Below are 19639 nucleotides of genomic sequence, written 5' to 3'. Positions count from 1 at the left end.
TAATGTTATTCCACGAGAGCCATACAATTGTGTACATAAATATACTGTGGTGCTTATGAGAGGCTCAATTTTTATACACCTCTATTCACAGAACACGCAGGTCATGAGCTCACCAACTATGTAAAGTCATGTTGTCACTCGCAAAGTACAAAAATCTAACTTGTCTAACTTGTTCAGCTTACTTTAAGGAAGCTAAATCCCTTTGTTAAATCTTGTAAGCACCATAATTGTTTGATAAAGTACTTATGTTATTTTTTGTTGTTGTTATTTTTATAACTGAGCCAAATCAGATGTTATATTGTTCTATCAAACACAACAGTTGTTTTGGCTTGTTTGGCAGTTTCTTTTAAAGAGGAGTGCAAGAGCAGTGTCAGTGTTTTCCACCATAAACATAAAATGCATTCAGTCAGTTAAACATGACAGAGCTGGTAACCCATCCGGATCAATCTAAAAAATGTTTTCAATGTTCAGTCTCTGTCTTTAAATATATTTTTTGTTTAGTGACTTACAGTGGGGCAAATAAGTATTTAGTCAACCACCAACTGTGCAAGTTCTCCTACTTGAAAAGATTAGAGAGGCCTGTAATTGTCAACATGGGTAAAACTCAACCATGAGGGACAGAATGTGAAGAAAAAAAAAACAACAGAAAATCACATTGTTTGATTTTTAAAGAATTTATTTCCAAATTAGAGAGGAAAATAAGTATTTGGTCACCTACAAACAAGCAAGATTTCTGGCTGTCAAAGAGGTCTAACTTCTTCTAACGAGGTCTAACGAGGCTCCACTCGTTACCTGTATTAATGGCACCTGTTTTAACTCATTATCGGTATAAAAGACACCTGTCCAAAATCTCAGTCAGTTACACTCCAAACTTCACTATGGCCAAGACCAAAGAGCAGTCGAAGGACACCAGAGACAAATTTGTAGACCTGCACCAGGCTGGGAAGACTGAATCTGCAATAGGTAAAATGCTTGGTGTAAATAAATCAACTGTGGGAGCAATTATTAGAAAATGGAAGACTTACAAGACCACGGATAATCTCCTTTGATCTGAGGCTCCATGCAAGATCTCACCCCGTGGCATCAAAATGATAACTAGAACGGTGAGCAAAAATCCCAGAACCACACGGGGGGACCTAGTGAATGACCTACAACAGGGGTCAGGAACCTATGGCTTTTGAGGAGTGCATCTGGCTCTCAGCCAATGCATAATCTTAAATGTGGAACCGGCCAGCTCGCTTAACATAAACGAGCTGTGATGAGCTGATGGAGCATTCATACATTGATCTTGGACATTTCAAACAAGCGATCGGTTTCACTTTCATTACTTTTTTGCCTGTCAAATTGTCGCGACTTCCAGTAGAGTGTGACTCACGAAACAGCTGCCTTGAGAGGCTCCACCTGTCTCAGCCACTGTGATCCATAGGTCCACTTGGTTGTCCCTAGTTGTGGTTTTCACTTCCAGGAAATATACACAATGTCAATCCATGTTTGAATTTGTTCTTTCCCAAGTGGTGAGTGCGCAACTGAGCAAGGATTGTAATATCTTAAGTGACGGTTTGGCTTTTGTTGTTGTTTGTCAAGATTTTCATACATCACAATTCGGCGACTACAATGGTATGAAAATGTATCTGAACCTTTTGGAATTTCTCACATTTCTGCATAAAATCACCAAATGTGAGCTGATCTTTGTCAAAAGCACACAGATGAAAAAACTGTTTAACTAAAACCACCCAAACATTTATCGGTATTGCATATAATATATAAAGACACAAACATTCTGTATGGCTCTCGTAGAATCCCATTTTTCAATACGTTGGGTATTTTTGGCTCTCTCATTCAATAAGGTTCCCGACCCCTGACCTACAGAGAGCTGGGACCACAGTAACAAAGGTTACTATAAGTAACACAATGCGCCGCCAAGGACTCAAATCCTGTACTGCCAGACGTCTCCCCCTGCTGAAGCCGGTACACGTCCAGGCCCGTCTGCTGTTCGCTAGAGAGCATTTGGATGATCCAGAAGAGGACTGGGAGAATGTGTTATGGTCAGATGAAACCAAAATACAACTTTTTGGGTAGAAACACAGGTTCTGGTGTTTGGAGGAGAAAGAATACTGAATTGCATCCGAAGAACACCATACCCACTGTGAAGCATGGGGGTGGAAACCTCATGCTTTGGGGCTGTTTTTCTGCAAAGGGACCAGGACGACTGATCTGTGTAAAGTAAAGAATGAATGGGGCCATGTATCGAGAGATTTTGAGTAAAAATCTCCTTCCATCAGCAAGGGCATTGAAGATGAGACGACATAACAAAGTATTGAGATGAACTTTTGGTATTGAACATATACTTATTTTCCACCATGATTTGCAAATAAATTCTTTAAAAATCAAACAATGTGATTTTGTTTTGTTTTTTTTCCACATTCTGTCTCTCATGATTGAGGTTTATCCATGTTGACAATTACAGGCGTCTCTAATATTTTCAAGTGGGAGAACTTGCACAATTAGTGGTTGACTAAATACTTATTTGCCCCACTGTAGTTTCTTATGTTAATTGATTGAACAATTGATTATTTGGTTGGGATTTTTGTCGATTAGGTAATTAGTTAATTCGTGGTTCTTTGATTGCGTTAAATTTGATTAATTTAGATTATTGGTTAGTGTCTTAGCTTCTTAAACAATTGATTAGTTGTTTGGTTGGTGTGTTAGTCAGTTTGTGGGTTGTTTTTGTGACTTTGCCTTTTCTGCACATCCACGAACAGGTGCGACAGCGTCTGAAGCGCGAAAGGTGGGGGCGGCAGAATGCCGGAGCAAAGCAACGACTACCGCGTGGTGGTGTTCGGGGCGGGCGGCGTGGGGAAGAGCTCCCTGGTGCTGCGCTTCGTCAAGGGCACCTTCCGCGACACCTACATCCCTACCGTGGAGGACACGTACCGCCAGGTGATCAGCTGTGACAAAAGCGTGTGCACGCTGCAGATCACAGACACCACCGGCAGCCACCAGTTTCCCGCCATGCAGCGCCTGTCCATCTCCAAGGGACACGCCTTTATCCTGGTCTACTCCATCACCAGCAAGCAGTCGCTGGAGGAGCTCAAGCCCATCTACCAACAGGTCGGCCCGGCCCTTCCCTTATCTTCTCCTTTCCATCCTTGTCCGCTCACGTTGCTTTCTTGTTATAGGTGCTGGCCATCAAGGGCAACGTGGAGGCCATCCCCATCATGCTGGTGGGCAACAAGAGCGACGAGACCCAGCGCGAGGTGGACACCAAGGACGGCGAAGCTCAGGCCAGTCAGTGGAAGTGCGCCTTCATGGAGACGTCGGCCAAGACCAACCACAACGTGACCGAGCTCTTCCAGGAGCTGCTCAACCTGGACAAGAAGCGCAACATGAGCCTCAACATCGACGGCAAGCGCTCGGGGAAGCAGTCGCGTGCCGAGAGACTGAAGGGCAAGTGCAGCGTCATGTAAAGGACCGCAGGAATCCCCCCTTCGTCGGCATCCAATACCGCGGAAGGTCCTGCCCGCCCGCCCGCCGCGTAGACAAACTAGATATAAAAGAGCTTGTTTTTTTCCTGTGAGGTGGGAGAGCATGAACGCCACACAAGAAGGATGTAAATAAACCTCATTTACAAGCGCATCTCACCCAAACATGATGACGTCAAAAATCCTCTCTCCTCATCCACCACATCACGTCAAGCAGCGATCCTTTTAAGATTGGACAGATGACTTGGTGTCGCCTCGCTTGCTTTTTCAACCAGAAAGAGAATCCAAGGGAAGGATATTTTGCAGAGAAGGTCAAGAATGTCCAGGTTTTTTTTCCGCTTTAAATCAAATCATACGAAAAAAAACAAGCACACGAGAGTATAACAAAAATAGAGATGGATGTATTTATTTTCTTTGGGCAAGCTAAATCAGTCATTTTTCTTTTTGTTTCCGCCTTTCACATTCTTCAACATGTCATTAATTTATTTCATAAAGAGGCCCTTAACCCTTTATAAGGCAAGTGTCTAATTTTAGTCATAAAAAGAAGAACTTAACCCCTGGCGCAAGTCACCTTTTGGGTCAAATAGGCCACAATATTTACATTTGCTACAAAATTTGAATTCCACATATGTGGACAGTTGGTCTCAATTAAAATGATATATTTTCTTATTATTAAACCCTTGATGCCTATTGGTGTGAAAAAGTCACATACCTGATCAAAGCATTCTAAATGTTTTTTTTTGTTTGTTTTTCATTTTTTAGCATAGATCCCTGTTTTCCCTAATTTGCATCATAAATAAAATGATATAAACTAGGATAGGCTCCAGCACCTCCGCGACCCTCGTGAGGAAAAAGCGGCATGGAAAATGAATGAATGAATAAAATGATATACCGTATTGGCCCGAATATAAGATGCTGTTTTTTGCATTGAAATAAGACTGAGAAAGAGGGTGTTGTCTTATATTTGCGGTCGACGTCATACCCATTCACGACGCTAGATGGCGCCAGATATCATTGAAGCGATGTTCTGTCATGACAGATCTCAGCTACTCTCCCCATTCACGACGTTAGATGGCGCCAGATATCATTGAAGCGATGTTCTGTCATGACGGATCTCAGCTACTCTCAAGTTTAACCAGTTTGCATTATTTTATTGCAATGTTTGTCCTTATTCAGATTTGTTTCAAGACTATAGTTACAGTTAGACTTCACTTTGGTGGTTAATGCAGTTATTGCAATTTTGTTGTTTTATCACAATAGAATGGTTTATTTACATTTCAAAAACCAGAAGCCATTCATTTACGAATGTGAGTGCACTTTAGTTTACATATTTAAATGTTCAGCTATTAAGATTTGAATGAGGTAAAATAACATGCTTTTTCTCTCTCAAATATCTTGTTATAATCATCTTTTTCGGATGTACTGTAATTATTTTCTGTATAAAAAATAATTTGGTGTTCAAAAAGTCTTTTTTCAAACTTGAGTCTTGAAAAAGAGGAGGTCGTCTTATAATCAGGGCCGTCTTATATTTGGGCCAATGCGGTATATGTTTTATTATTATTCCTATTTTTGAAATCATTTAATTTTATTCTCATTAATTTATCATCATTATTTTAGGGTGTGTTTTAACTTTCTCAGCTTGATTTAGCTTCTACTTGAAAGCAAAAACAGAAATTTTGGCGTCAAGGGTTTAATCGATATTTTTAAAACCATTTTTGTGTGAATAAATAAAATTAATTAATTTTTAAAATCCTGACAAAAGTAATACCTTTAAAGCAACACTAGGTACCTTTTCAAGATTTTTTTCTAAACATTTGACACCTCTTTTATCGCTTGAGAGGGTCTGTATCGCTTTCCCCGGCACTAATTAACTTTGAGGAAGGTAGCAGGAACTTTGCCACACAAATAAAAAACTACAAATGTGCTGACGGCATTACGGTATACGTCACTTTCCCCTTTCTCTATTCGTTATAAAGACGGAAGTCTGCAAAGATGGCAGAGCAACAAAATAGACAAAAAGTTTTGTCTGAGGAGGGGAAAAAAGGGAGGGTACTAAGATATACAGAATAAACATTGGCCCAGATTTGATGCCCCCCCCCCTCAAACGAACTCGTCAGCGTTGACGAGTCATATGCTATTGTTTAGCCTCATTGCCTTTTTACTATTCATCCTTCACACAGCTGCTAGAAACAGAAATGTAGTTTATTCCACCTGTGGACGACTGGGAGATTGATTTTTGATTGAATGATGATTTTACGACACTGTGCGGGTGTGCGCTGGTCCTCATGGGAAACACTACCACTTCTGCCCATCGGCGTCACTAAAATCGACCAAAACTGAAAAGTTACCAAGTGTTGCTTTAAATAGAAAAAAACAGAAATAACACTTCATAGTTTATTTAATTTCATAGGATGGAAGTTATTTTCTGCCATTAACAACGATAAACACCATGAATGCTAATGTTTCAGGTCCATTGACGAAGCAAGACATCCAATTAATTTTGACTTCATTCACCCCGCCCTGTGTAAATTAATTGGACGTCTCGAGCCGCCATCGGTCTCCAGTGGGTGCTCTATAAAGGGTTACGTAATTTAAACGGCTCCATTTATTTGTAGCCAATTTCTCTCACTTGTCATATACTCAAAAGTCCACTTAACACACCCAGCATAGCACTTTATGACATGAACACATCATTTACATACATTGTGCACGCGCTGCCCATTGCCACACAAGAAGCACAATACTTTGGACCTTTAATACTTTTTTTTTTGCTTTGCCTGTACTTTTCTGCACCTTTCTTTCACCCGAGGAACAATCACAATCACTCTCCCGTCCAATGAGGTTGTGGTTCTGCTGAACAACAGGGTATATCATATGTATATTAGGGGTGTAACGACACATTGATTGGTGAAGCAGCAAGCCAGTCAGATGGACTGAAAAGCAAACCGTCGATCAACATCGACAAAATGGTCACAAACGTCCAAATTGCGTTGTACTGTACATAATATTAAATTAAATAGATCGAAGGCCCTTGGATTGAATCAAACACTCAATGTTGTACCGTCAGTTTGGATCGATACATTGATTAGCTAAAAATGGAAATCCATTACAACACAAAATATAGATGAACAGGGTCTATTAAATATGCCGCTTTGCTCAAAAGAATTGTATGAAAAGTTTCAGCAACAAAATGGTCAAAAAATGTCAAAATTGACTTGTATTTTTTATTGGTTTAGATAAAATGCAACAGATTGTGTTAAATGTGAGCATTACGTCGTATTAAAACGATCAAATGCACGTGAACTGAATCGTGGCTGATTTTTTAATATCGGCAAATTCTGTGTCCTTTTTTTGAAGAGTCAATATCATATCGTCATGGAATCGATGATTTCCACCCCTTGTATATAAAGGTGGTGTCTAGCTTTTGATAGATTTGACGTGATTTCAAGCTGCAACTTTACATTGAGTTGATCTTATACATGACCTTTTTCAGAAGGTTGTTTTTGAGCAAATTAAGAGAAATGTTTTACAATAGAGTTTTTGTAAAATAGCAATAGAAAATACTGTATAGTCAATCAGTTGGCTCAAAAGTTCTGTTGTTAAAAAAGAAAAAAACTTACTTCTATCATAGACGCCACCATTGTCAGGGAAGCTCAAGTTTGAACTCCCAAGACAAGTGTTACCTCGATAGCTAGATTAGAGAAATAAATACGACCCCAGCCATGGATTGATTTTCTTTATGTACAAGAGCTCTCGGGTACAGACACGGAGTAACGCACAAAGCGCCTCTCCGCATGTGGACAAAAGAGAAATACAGGGCACACCTCTATTTATGGGTTGGCACCATACAAACAAAACCAAAAACTTAGTAAAAACATCTCAAGTTACAGAAAAATATCTCTCATAGGGGGAAACTATCTTAAGCTATAACCTTGAATCACCAGCTGTGGCCAGGATGAAGTTTGATAAACCACAGTTGCCACATTGTATTCATTCAGGGCATATTGGAAAACAACAGGAAAATAAAAGTCCATATTTGGGCATACTGTGATACAGTCAAGGCTACACTCAACAGATTGATGTAACTGATGCTCAATGTTCTCAAGCAAGTCATCAAAAGCATACAAAATATAACGTATAATGGTTGTGTTTTAAGCATCAATAAAATTCTCTCACAACCATCAGTTGACAAGACAACTTCCACAGACATTACGCCACGCCTTCGCGTAGGGGGCCGACTCAGGCAGAACGTCGAGTTAGCTTTCACTGTGATAAACTCAAACACACGCTGCGTTCTAACACCGGATTTATAGGTGGAAGTCGTACGAAGGTTTCACTTCATACAAGCAGGCAGGATTGTCTCAAGAGTGATTTGGTCGAAGATTCAAGCTAATTATTATATTAAATAGCACCATGCATGCACTTTGAAATGTTATGGAAAAAAAAAAATCAATGGATAAAATTTGTGTAACTTTGGCTTAAAATATTTACGTAAAATGAACGATAACTGCCAGTTTTTTTCAGTTTTTTTTTTTTTTTTTGCTTTTAACCAAGAATGTAGACTGTTTTACGTTCATACTATAGAAATTCCACAATTTCTGCAAAAAGTTTCCACTTAAAAAGGTCTTTGGTTCGTGACGGCCGCCATGTGTGATTATAAAATACCGTAACTTTCGCTTGGAATATTTACGTAAAATGAACGATTACTGCCCGTTTTTTGTTTTTAACCAAGAATCTAGACTGTTTTACCTTCAAATCTATAGGAATTCCGCAATTAAAGCATTTATTTACAAGAATTTTCAACTTAAAAAGCCCTTTGTTTCATGACGGCCGCCATATTGGATTATACAATACCGTAACTTTCGCTTGAAATATTTACGTAAAATGAACAATAACTGCCCGTTTTTTGCTTTTAACCAAGAATCTAGACTGTTTTACGTTCAAATCTATAGAAATTCCGTGATTAAAGCATTTCTTTGCAAGAACTTTCAACTTAAAAAGCTCTTTGTTTTGTGACGGCCGCCATGTTGGATTTTGTATCTCTACACAATAGCGGAATTCAACTTAAAACTTGTGATTGTATATAGAAAAATGAAAATTTTGCTTTTGTTGAGTAAAATTAAGATGATTCTACATGCTTTCTTCAAGCGTTAAGTTTCTGATGTGAAAGTTGAGTGATTTATTAGCTGTTGTAAACTTGCACTAAATCAGAAAAGATTTAAGTTAGTATTTTGGGAAAAAAAAACCTATATGTTAAATACTGCTATTGATCCTAAAAAATATCGGTGATTATCTCTGCATTTGGTGACTTTCATGCATCTAGTGTAAAATGTGATAATTTTATAGCCATTTAAATTTTGTTATGTATGTAACGTATAAAAAAAATAATGAATCAGGATTTTATTTGGGAACGACTTTTAATTTTTTGATGTCGCTGCTCATGGAGACTCATATATGTCTAAGGGAGGTGGCTCTTGTGGTTTTAGGTTGCTGGCGTTTTTGTTTTGAAAATATTTGAATTTTAAGTTTTTGAATGTAGGCCCCTATGGATCGGCCCCGAGCCCCGTGTCACGTCAACTCATAGTCTCTTTGCTTCAGTCCAACTATGAGGATATTATTTACATCAAAAACATTCAAATGTGACGCCAATGGGTGCCGACACATCTGACAAAGCACATAGTTCTTTAGAATTGTGAAATGAGGACACCCTTTTTGCGTCCAAATATACATTTCCGATAAAAAAAGCAGCTGTGTGTGTTGCACTCCAATTTAGTAGCCTGCACAGGGTTAGCTGAGCTGTCACATTATCTGCTACTTCTCTTGAGGAGGAGGAGAGTTGTGCTCCCATGGAAGGAACAGTGCACATGTCAGCGAATGGGAGGTGCTATACATTAAAGGCGGTGCCAGGCATTTCATCAGCTCCAACCGACAAACAAGAGATTTGACGATTTCTCGAACATACGTGATTGGTTCAGAAATCCATTCCGAATGTATTTTTAATCAGGGAATGACCAAATAGTGTGATTAAAACCTAAAAAAAAAGCCAAAAAGAGCGGTATTTTAAAACCAAACCGGATAATAATTGTCTTTAAAATACAAAAATGCACATATATGTACATATTAGTGTTGTATACCATCAATTCCATGACAATATAATATTAATTCTATGGAAAACGATACAATATTTACATGAATTGCCACGATTTTAGGGCCTTCAATCAATTTAATACGATATGATGTACACATTTAACACAATCAGTTACTTTTCACCTAAAGTAATAAAAAAATACAAAGCCATTTTGATGTTTTTGACAATTCAGTTGCTGAAATTCACATATTTGATTGAAAACATTCTTTTAAACAAAATGGCATATCTAAAAAATATTGATAAATGTTTAATGTTTTGATCGATTTAATTAAATTGTGTTTAACTTATATCGATCCAGATTGAGTAATCGCTAGACCCCTATAACTGTATGTATACATACACATTAATGCTGTCAAAAAAGTAAAACTATGAACTTTAATTTACTTTGACAGCACTAATATACAGTATATATCAACAACAGGGTATACATATGAATTCAATATGTATATGAATATATATATATATATACAAGGATAAACTGTACATATATACATAAATAATATACAATATATGTAAGAAGGACACACTCACCCTCAAATAACACTAAAAAGACAAAAAGCACATCTCTTTAGCACTGTACATGTGCAGCAGAATCAACATGAAAGGATAAAAATGGTTTCCCCATTGGCGGGAAGGAAGCTGGAAGTCGAACTGTACTGTAATCTATATACACTGCTTGTATCTATAACTGCTTTGGACGCATTTCACGGTCATTTCAATTTGAAAAATGTTGATTTCTTTCCTTGGACGTGTCGTATTTTTGCACTACAATGTGAGGTCCTGTTTGAAATCTGCGTTGTTCTAATAGAGCAGGGTTTCCCAAACGTATAGTACCATTGCTGAAACATCCACAGTAAGGATTTATTGTTATAGACGTACCTTTATTTGTTAGAAACCAGGGATGCTCAGATGTATTTATTACTTATAATGTTTTGAAAACTGAAAAAGATCCGGTCAGGTAAATTACCTTAATTACTAGGGGTGTAATGAGACAATGATCTGGATGGATACATTGATTCGGTAAACAATGATTCAATCAAATTGAAAAAAAAAAAAAAACGCGAGGGACTATTTTCATTAATTAGGAGAAAAAAAAAAAAAATGAACGTTCATTTGCCCATCCCGGTCAAAGTAGATTGGATCAATAAACATTTGCTCTAATGGAGACCATTGTTTTTGACCAAAAACTTCCCATTAAAAGCCATTGACATGTTGGTTCATACCTTTGCCTATTTAATCATTCGCATTTCAACACATTCCTTCCAAAAAATTACACTTTTCACATGTACGTGCTTTTGACCATGACAAAGTGCCCCAAAATTACGGACTAGCATAAAAGCATTCCCACGTTATTTCTCCAGAAATTACATTTTGTAATTTAGAATGCCTTTTTGTTCAAAAGAATGATTTTCATTCATATATTGGAAATGTTTCAGCAACAAAATGCTAAAAAACAATTTTTCAAAATCACTTTTTTCAAAATCAATTTTTCAAATCAATGTATTTTTTAATGCTTTAGGTCAAGGGTCTCAAACTCAATTTATTTGATAGGCCACTTTTTCAGGGATTCTCTAAAAAGGGACGATGGTTGCTAATTCACTTTGGGTAACTAGTTGAGCTATGTTAGGCTATAAGAGATTAATAAAATAATAATAATTTTGAAAAAGCAAAGTAAAATACATATGGGCCACACCTTTTCAAAACTGTTTATTTTTCATTCTTTAACTTTATTGTATTTTTTTCTTAATTTAATTTGAATAATTTGATTTTTTTCAGAATAATTTATTTAATGTATATTATTTGCTTTTTAAATGTATTTTATTATACTTCTCTTAAATTTATTATTTTTAATATATATTCTAAATGTTTAAATTGCTCTTTTTTTTGTAAATGATGTTTATATGTATATATTTTTTTGCACCCCACGGCAAATTTGCAGTGGCCCTGAAGTTCAAAACACAACGCAACGGCAAATCAAAAAAAAAAACAGCATATTCAAAAATTAAAATGGAAAATTCAAAAATTAAAATGGCAAATTACAAAACAAAACGACAAATCAATAAACAGATCAGCAAATTAAAAACCACAACAGCAAATCATGAAACAAAAGGGTAAATTAAAAAACAACGGCAAATCACAAAACGGAATGGCAAATAAAAAATAAAAAAAACAACGACAAACCAGAAAACACAACCGCTAATTAAAAAAATAACGACAAATCGGAACATACAACGGCAAATCAAAAAACTAAATTACATTAACGAACTGGATAAGGTAGGTATCAGTCAAAAAGTACACTCATCGCTGATTGAATGAATCTCCCGTCAAGGCTACTAAAAATATTCATGTAGAGCAGAAGCCACGTTTACATTTTTGGTCATCTTCATTTTCAAATCCCACGGCAGAAGCGGAATAACATCCTAGTTAATCGGGACCTACCCTTTCTGGTAGATTTGCCCAATCAGCGTTGAGTGTACCTTTTGACTAGTACCAACCTTTTCCGGTTCCTTAATATAATTTTGTATTTTGATTTGCCATTGTGTTTTTAATTTTGTTTTTTAGTTATGTGATTTGCTGTTGTGTTTTTGAATTTGCCGTTTCGTTGTTTAATTTGCCTTTGTGTTTTGAATTAGCCGTTCTGTTTTTCGTTTTTCTGTTGTGTTTTGCACTTCAGGGCCACGGAGCCGCCCTAATAATACAATTTAAGGTCAAACTGAGGCCGCAATATATTATCTTATGGGCAGCAATTTGCCCACGAGCCGCAAGTTTGCGAACGCCCCTTTTAGGCGATATGTAAGAGTGTTGAATCTGTACAGGCCCTTGAATTGAATCAAACCATTGCAGACTATCGACAAATACCGTTATTGTCTAAAGAATCATAATGAAATAGTTGATATACACCCCTAGTAATTAGTAGGTAAACCTACTTATTTGTGTCTTATTCAACTCAATGGCTGCCACTTATGGCGATAGTCGTCCATTCCATTTTGACTGGGAGGGGGCAAATATATGTTCATTTGCCCCCTCCTGTCAAAATGAATTTGACATCTATCGCCATCAATGGCAGCTTGCGAGTGAACTGTTGCGTTTCTGTTGCACTTTATCTTCTCTGTTTGCACGCCGGATTGTTGGCAGACGTCGTGCTGACGTGTTTGTCGTGTGGGTGTGAGGCTATGAATAGGAAAAGCCTGCACACACCTGCCAGTTTATACTATATTGCCTATTTTAGTAGTTAAAACAAGTGTTGCACCGATACCATTTTTTTGTTCCCAATACCAATTCTGATACTTGGCTATTGGTCAATACCGATACTGAGCCGATACATGTTTTTTGAAGAAAATATGCAAGATAGTTCAATTTTTTTTTTAAATTAATGCCATGGTTAGAGACTGCTTAAAAACCTTGGTGAAACAGGAAAAAAACTAATACAAACTTTGTGAGTGTTGTTAGCTTAGCCCATGTTCTAGTAGACGAAACAAGTTCCTAGCCTACCTTTCCCCATTTTACCTCCATCTTTTTTTATTTTTTTAAATAGTCAGTCGATGCCATTATACCACATTAATACATTAGCTTAGCTCATGCGCTAATCACTTTTGCTCAGACTGCACAAGTTTGCTAGCCTACTTTTTCCAGTTTTGCCTCCTTCTAACAAATCTAATATAATTATAGATGCTCATGTCAATGTCAGTGTTCATAAAATATTCAATCCTGGCTGGTATTGCCGTTTGACATGTACTTTTATCTACTGTTTACGCGCTACCATCGGAAATATGACTCTGAAATGAGCAGAATAAAAACTCCTCTCTTTAGCTCAAAACATCAAAGGACTTGACTTATTTTCCATTTTACCCCCCAAAATATTCAACGACTTTTAGCTATTTTTTTCTACCTTCAGTGTTTTTCTTTTTTCTTCTTCAGCAATGTTGGTAATGGGCGGCCATATTGGTACAATTGACAAGCACTGCTTTTTTTTATAGCGGTGTTCGTAACCGTAGCCATCATCAGGAGGATAACACATGTATGGAAACTTAACATTGACGATACATATTGCGCAGCATTGACGCATTATTTTTGAGTACTCGCCAATACCGATACCTGCATTTTATGCAATACTATTATCGGCATCGGTGCAACACTAGCTAAAACCTTAAATACAGTACACTTTTATCCCAAAACACCATTTCCAACTCATCTTAAAGGGCCTAGAACAAAATTTCCCAAACGTAATGCAAAATACGGTTCTCATTTGTCATGAATAAGCCACATACACTATCCGTCCTTATACACTCAGCCTCCTACTTGCGTGCATGGGCTTCTGCGCTGTCGTTGGCATGAGTCACCAACACGCCCACACGCGTGTACATGGCGGTATCAGTGAACCGATTCATTGCAAGGCTCCTCACAGAGATCCCATTTTTGCTTTGTTTTTTACTGAAATTCAACGTGGGTCGCATTGCTTAAAGGTCCTTGTAGATAGCTGTAAATAAATAGTGGAAGGTTGAATGAGCAGAGTTTGAGGGAAAAAAAGGTTGACCGTGAGGGGGAAGTGCATTGCTGTTAGGCCGAAATAAAAAAAGGCCAAAAAGATCAGTGTCACATCAAAATGGGAGGGATACTTTTTTTTAGCCGATCACAAGTTTCATATATAAATGTGGTAAATTTCGCGTTATTGTCACATTTTAGTGTGATAAATTTGATGTTAACCCTTCCAGGAACAGTAGACATCTATTCAAAAGTTAACACTAGCTTAATTCTTTGACTGTGTGAGTTCACTGAGTATGTGTTGTGGTAGTTAGTAAAAGAGGGAAATTGATATTTAAAACACTCATTGACGACTACAGACGTCCAATAACATCCCCAGAGCAAAATACACACGAGCCATATTTAGTTGAACTTATGTGTGAAATTGTTTTCTTTTGTTCCCCAATTTATAATTACCGTAATTAACAGACTATAAGCCGTTACTTTTCCCCCCTCATTTTGAATCATTCGGCTTATAGTCCAGTGCAGTTTATTTGTTGATTTATTTGGGTTAATAGGTAACACTTCATTTGACGGATGCATCATCAGACTGCCATTCATGGGCATTAATGGATGCTTATGACAGATGTCATTAAGTATTATCCGGCAAATTATGTAACTCCATTTATGTCCAGCTCTGATCTTTTACATCCATTCAAAAAGTGAGATCATGGTCATAATTATGATGATGTCTTATGACAGTCGTATGGCGCCACTGTTAGATAAAGTGTTACCAAATACTATATCTAGCATTTAATGAAACAACTGAAACAGTAACTGAAGAAATATTTAGCACAGAACATAAATTTTGATTGTGATTTACGTACATCTGTAGTGGTGCAATGCATGCTAGGAAGCACGTTGAATGACAACTGTGTTGACAGCAGGTGGCAGCAGAGGTTGACTGTCTCCACCAAGGGAGTGATGATGGCCAAATGAAGCTTCTTGAAGCTTTGCAGCAAATTGGTTCAAAGCTTCATGGTGGTTCATTTGGTCTTAGACAGTCTTGTGATGCGGCTGTCACTTAAAGTTTTACTGGTTAATAACTTTGGTGTAAATATCCAATAATACAGTAAGGATAGCTGCGGCTTATAGTCCGGTGCGGCTTATAGTCCGAAAATTACGGTATTTGTTTTGACGTTTTAATTCATTTTTAAAATTTATTTTATTTTATCTAGAATCATTCTTTTTTTTTTTTTTAATTATTATTTTTATTATTTTTCAAAGAAAAATATTTTGCGGTGTTTTGCAATTAGCAATAAAAATATATTTTAAAAAATGAAATGAATAAATGAAGGGTCCATTTTGAGGAAAATGGTTATTTAAATAGTAGTAAGTAAAAAAAAGAATTTAAAAAAGCAATGAGTAATAAAAAAATGCAAAAAAAAAAAAAAAAAAAATCTGGAAAAAATAACATGGAAAAAAATAATACTTTATGAAATAAATTAAAACAAATTGTAATAAATTGAAAAAAGAAAAATAAGAATAATAAAGGCATAAACTCAAATAAGTGTGGGCTGTGTGTATTTTGCTCTGGGAATAAAAAAAAAAAAAATCTGCAATTTTCACATAACTTAACTCTTTAGCTGCCATTGACGACAATAGACGTTCAATCCATTTTAATTGGGAGGATATCGAACAATCACTTCCAGCCCCTCAAAATTGAAATGGATTGGACGTCTATTGCCGTCAATCAGTGTTTAGAATATCAACTTCCCTCTTTTACTAACTACCACAGCACATACCAAGGGCGTAGGTTTGGTCTCAACATTGGTAGGGACGATAACAGCATAACCTGCATGTACACTTTTTGCTGGGGACGGACATTAATAAGACCAAACATATTGGGGCTACATTTCTCACGAATGTGAACCTAATTAATTGATAGGCCAAATGATCAATGAAAAATAAAGCTGTATTGACTTATACTAACATTCATATGTATTAGTTCTAGTGATACATTGTTCGATTCAAACCTTTGTTTTAAAAAAACTGCTAAAGAAATATTTTGAAAACTTCCAGAATAAATGTCTGGATCTTTTTTTTTTGTTTAGAAAATGTACTTACATATTTGAACAGAATTTAAATTATATTAACATATACAATAATCTCATAACTACCCAGGAATGTAAAAAATAAACAGTTGTCTTAATACCACGCAACATTGTCTGTCTAAATAAAGAAATTAAAAACAACTGAAAAAAACAGGTTTTTTCAGTTAGGGAATACCAAAAATAAATAAAAATAGAACCTTCCTTCAGGTAAAACACTACTGCTTTTGTCCACAAACACAACCAAACTCAACAAAAAAAATGAAAGCTCCTTTGGGCTGCTTTAAGACCACATAAATAGAATAAAAATGAAAATTGGGGAGAAGGGGGTGAACCTCAGTTTACTACATTTCTCACAGTTTAATTAACGTTAACAGTAGTAAACATACTAAAGGACTCTTCTCTCTAAGTAGCTTCCTACTCAAGTTTTGCAGGTTAGCAAATTCATACAGGCTAATGTTATGCTAACTCTGATGCAGGTCGGACCTTCAGTAGCAAAATTAGTGGTGTGTTCCCCACCTCCACAACATTGACGTCTTTTTACATTACTTACAGTGGTTGCTGCTGCTGCTGTCTGAAACAAAATTCTAATATCCCTCGTCTTCGAAGGGGGCGGAGGAGGCGGCATTTTGTCGACATGTTGTATTTCTGTCGGGGATGTGAGTGCGTGTGTGGGGGGGGAGGGGTCATGTCATCAGCCAATTAAACATGTTTGAGAGAAAAAAATGCACATTCAGCAAGTGAAAAGGGGATAAATGTCAGCCTGAACATAATGAAAGTAATTCACTTAATAATGGTAGGGTCAATTCTATCCATACAACATATGGAAAGAAAATCTAAATTACCAATATAACTGAACTCATGATATAATGCCAATAAGATTGCTTTAAAGTTGGTTGGGACAATTTGAGCATCCTGAAAAGTTGGTACTGTCATGTCCCTACCGTCCCTATGCAAATCTACGCCTTTTCCACATACACCGTGACGTGGTCTGGCAAAGAATGAGTTAAGATAACAACTGTTTTAATGTTAGTTCGCAATGTGGCACTTTAACGTGATAATTTCCATGTTTTACCTATCACATCACGACCTATTGTTTTGTTTTGCTGAATGCTAACTTATGACATTAAAACATGAACCTACCACGTTAAGATGGCAGCCAAAAGTTTTAGCGTAACAGCAATACTCTACCATAGGTTAGAATGAGTGGAATTTTGCAGCCCGTCGATTGCGTATTGGGAATCCGTAGTTTTTCGGGTCTCTTCTTTTTTTCTTTTTTTTTTGGGGTCCAACTTGCGTGGCGGTCCTCTGGGTTCTTGCTTCCCGCATGCTCCCCCATTCTCGGTGTTCCTGCCAGCATGAGAACAAGGACACAAACTGTGAATCATCTTTTGTCTTTTTCTAAAATTGCAGTGCAACAGGAAAATAAATAAATTAAAAAATAAATAAGATAAAGTGCTTCGGTTTTGCGGATGAGTTCTTTCGGCACCTCATGTTTTTTTGTTTTGTCTTCTTGCCTTTTTTTAAAAAAAAAAAACAAAAACAAAATTTAACTAATTCTTATGTATAGATATTTATTCTAGCAATAGTCTTCCTATTAAGATATACTGTGCTGATGCATCCTCTGAATAACTGAAATTAACATATACGTACATTATATATATAAGTATATATATAAATATATACATATATATATCTATATAGATGATGATAATGAAGATGATGATAATAATCAAATCTGCAAAATGATTTTCCTAATAAAATTGTGAACTAGAAGCGTGTCGGCTGCCTTTTTTTCATTGTTGTGAATCTTCTGCCATATTTGCTCAAATACAGCCTCCCCGACCATAAACGGCCATTATTATTTTTATTATTTCTTTTTTTTTTTTTTTTTTTTACAGTACTAAAAATGATCATTACAATTTGAATTGAGAGTATTATTTTTCCTGTCAAAATATGTTTCAAATGTGTTTGTTTTTCATGTGTCGGCTATCATTATATCCATTCTAAATATCCAGTATATTTATAGGTCAAATCAGGTGAGTGAAACATAGACATTTTTGAGACCTTTCAAATTGTCTTTAAGTTTCTCATTTAAAAATAAGTTTTGGACAACCATCCTGGTAAATAATAAATAACACTTAAAGATGATCCCCTTTTGTCTCATCAAGTCTTTGATAATCAATATGCATGCACTAAGACATGCGGGTGGATGTACAATAATAAAGGAAATTGTTCTGTGAGTAAATGCAGATTTAATTTAGCCCTGTGTTTTATTTTGTAAATAAACATGGCGAGACGGGGAGTTAGCTGTATAGTTAATGATAACTTTACTGTATACAGTTTTTTATTTAGCTTGATTTTAATTTGTTGAAAGAAAAAAAACATTTCCAGGGTAATTTTAGGGGTTAAATTCCAATACCATAATATTTAAATTTTTGCAATGGGCTTTTAAAATATTTTTCAATTATAATTAATTAATGTGAATGCAAGATACTGAGAATAGAAGGCTCCATATGCATAAAGGGAACATATAAATGTGAGGATATAACACTATTTATTGTATTTAGCCTTGAAGCCTGGGACCTAAGCTTGATGATTTAAGCATCTAATGGCATCACAAGGGTCAAAAAGATAATGGATAGCACGCTATTCAGTTAGCCTGCTGTGTCCATAATTCTCGCGCTCACGTTCGACTGCAATTTATGTCTTTTTGTGGCTTTCCGGTAACTTGAGGTGTGAGCATGAGCGAGCATCATTAAAGACACACTGATTTTAACAAGATATTATAGCGTATAACTCAGTGTAGCATGTATCACAGAGTGTCAAGACACAGCTGTGAATGGTCACAGCTGGTCTTTGTGGGAATTTTGTGGGTGAAACACGGTAATATAACAAGGGTCGCGACACAGAAGTCATGGATCTGTTATTTATCATCTAAAATATTGAAGGAAATGCGACAGTAACAAAAAAAAAAATACAATTAAGCAATAGTTATGAGGTAGATAATATCCGTGACCTATTTACAGACTATTTTTTTCATTGTGACGTATTTGTTTAAAAGTTTGAAACATGCGAGTGAATAATTTTTTTTAAAGCCTTTTTTTTTTCCAACTAAATATTAGGCATTAATTAATGACTCTAAGCTAAAAAAATGATAGACATTTCGAATAATAATATAATTACTTACCTTCTTTTTATGGCTGACACACACACACAGACACACACATACACACACATACACACATATATATATATATATATATATATATATATATATATATATATATATATATATATATACTGTGTGTATATATGTATATACATATATATACTGTATATATACTGTATATACTGTATATAGACATACATTTATTAGGGCTGTCAAATTTATTGCGTTAAGGGGCGGTAATTAATTTTTTAAATCACGTTAAGTC

At 36.1% G+C, this 19639-nt stretch overlaps 1 protein-coding gene across 1 annotated transcript in view; it reads left to right on the top strand.

The window, feature by feature from the left end:
• Nucleotides 1–19343, top strand: part of diras1b (DIRAS family, GTP-binding RAS-like 1b) — a 47082-nt gene extending 27739 nt beyond the window's left edge. The window contains exons 2-3 of the mRNA XM_057859113.1: nucleotides 2763–3111; nucleotides 3180–19343. Coding sequence (XP_057715096.1) covers nucleotides 2803–3111; nucleotides 3180–3467 — 597 coding nt within the window. The 5' untranslated portion in view covers nucleotides 2763–2802 and the 3' untranslated portion in view covers nucleotides 3468–19343. The remainder of the gene's footprint in view (nucleotides 1–2762; nucleotides 3112–3179) is intronic.
• The last annotated feature ends 296 nt before the right edge of the window (nucleotides 19344–19639 follow it).

Source organism: Corythoichthys intestinalis, chromosome 15, assembly GCF_030265065.1.
Source record: "Corythoichthys intestinalis isolate RoL2023-P3 chromosome 15, ASM3026506v1, whole genome shotgun sequence".
Lineage (NCBI taxonomy): Eukaryota > Metazoa > Chordata > Actinopteri > Syngnathiformes > Syngnathidae > Corythoichthys > Corythoichthys intestinalis.
The sequence above is the reverse complement of the archived record's forward strand: the minus strand, read 5'-3'. Positions and strand labels throughout refer to the sequence as shown.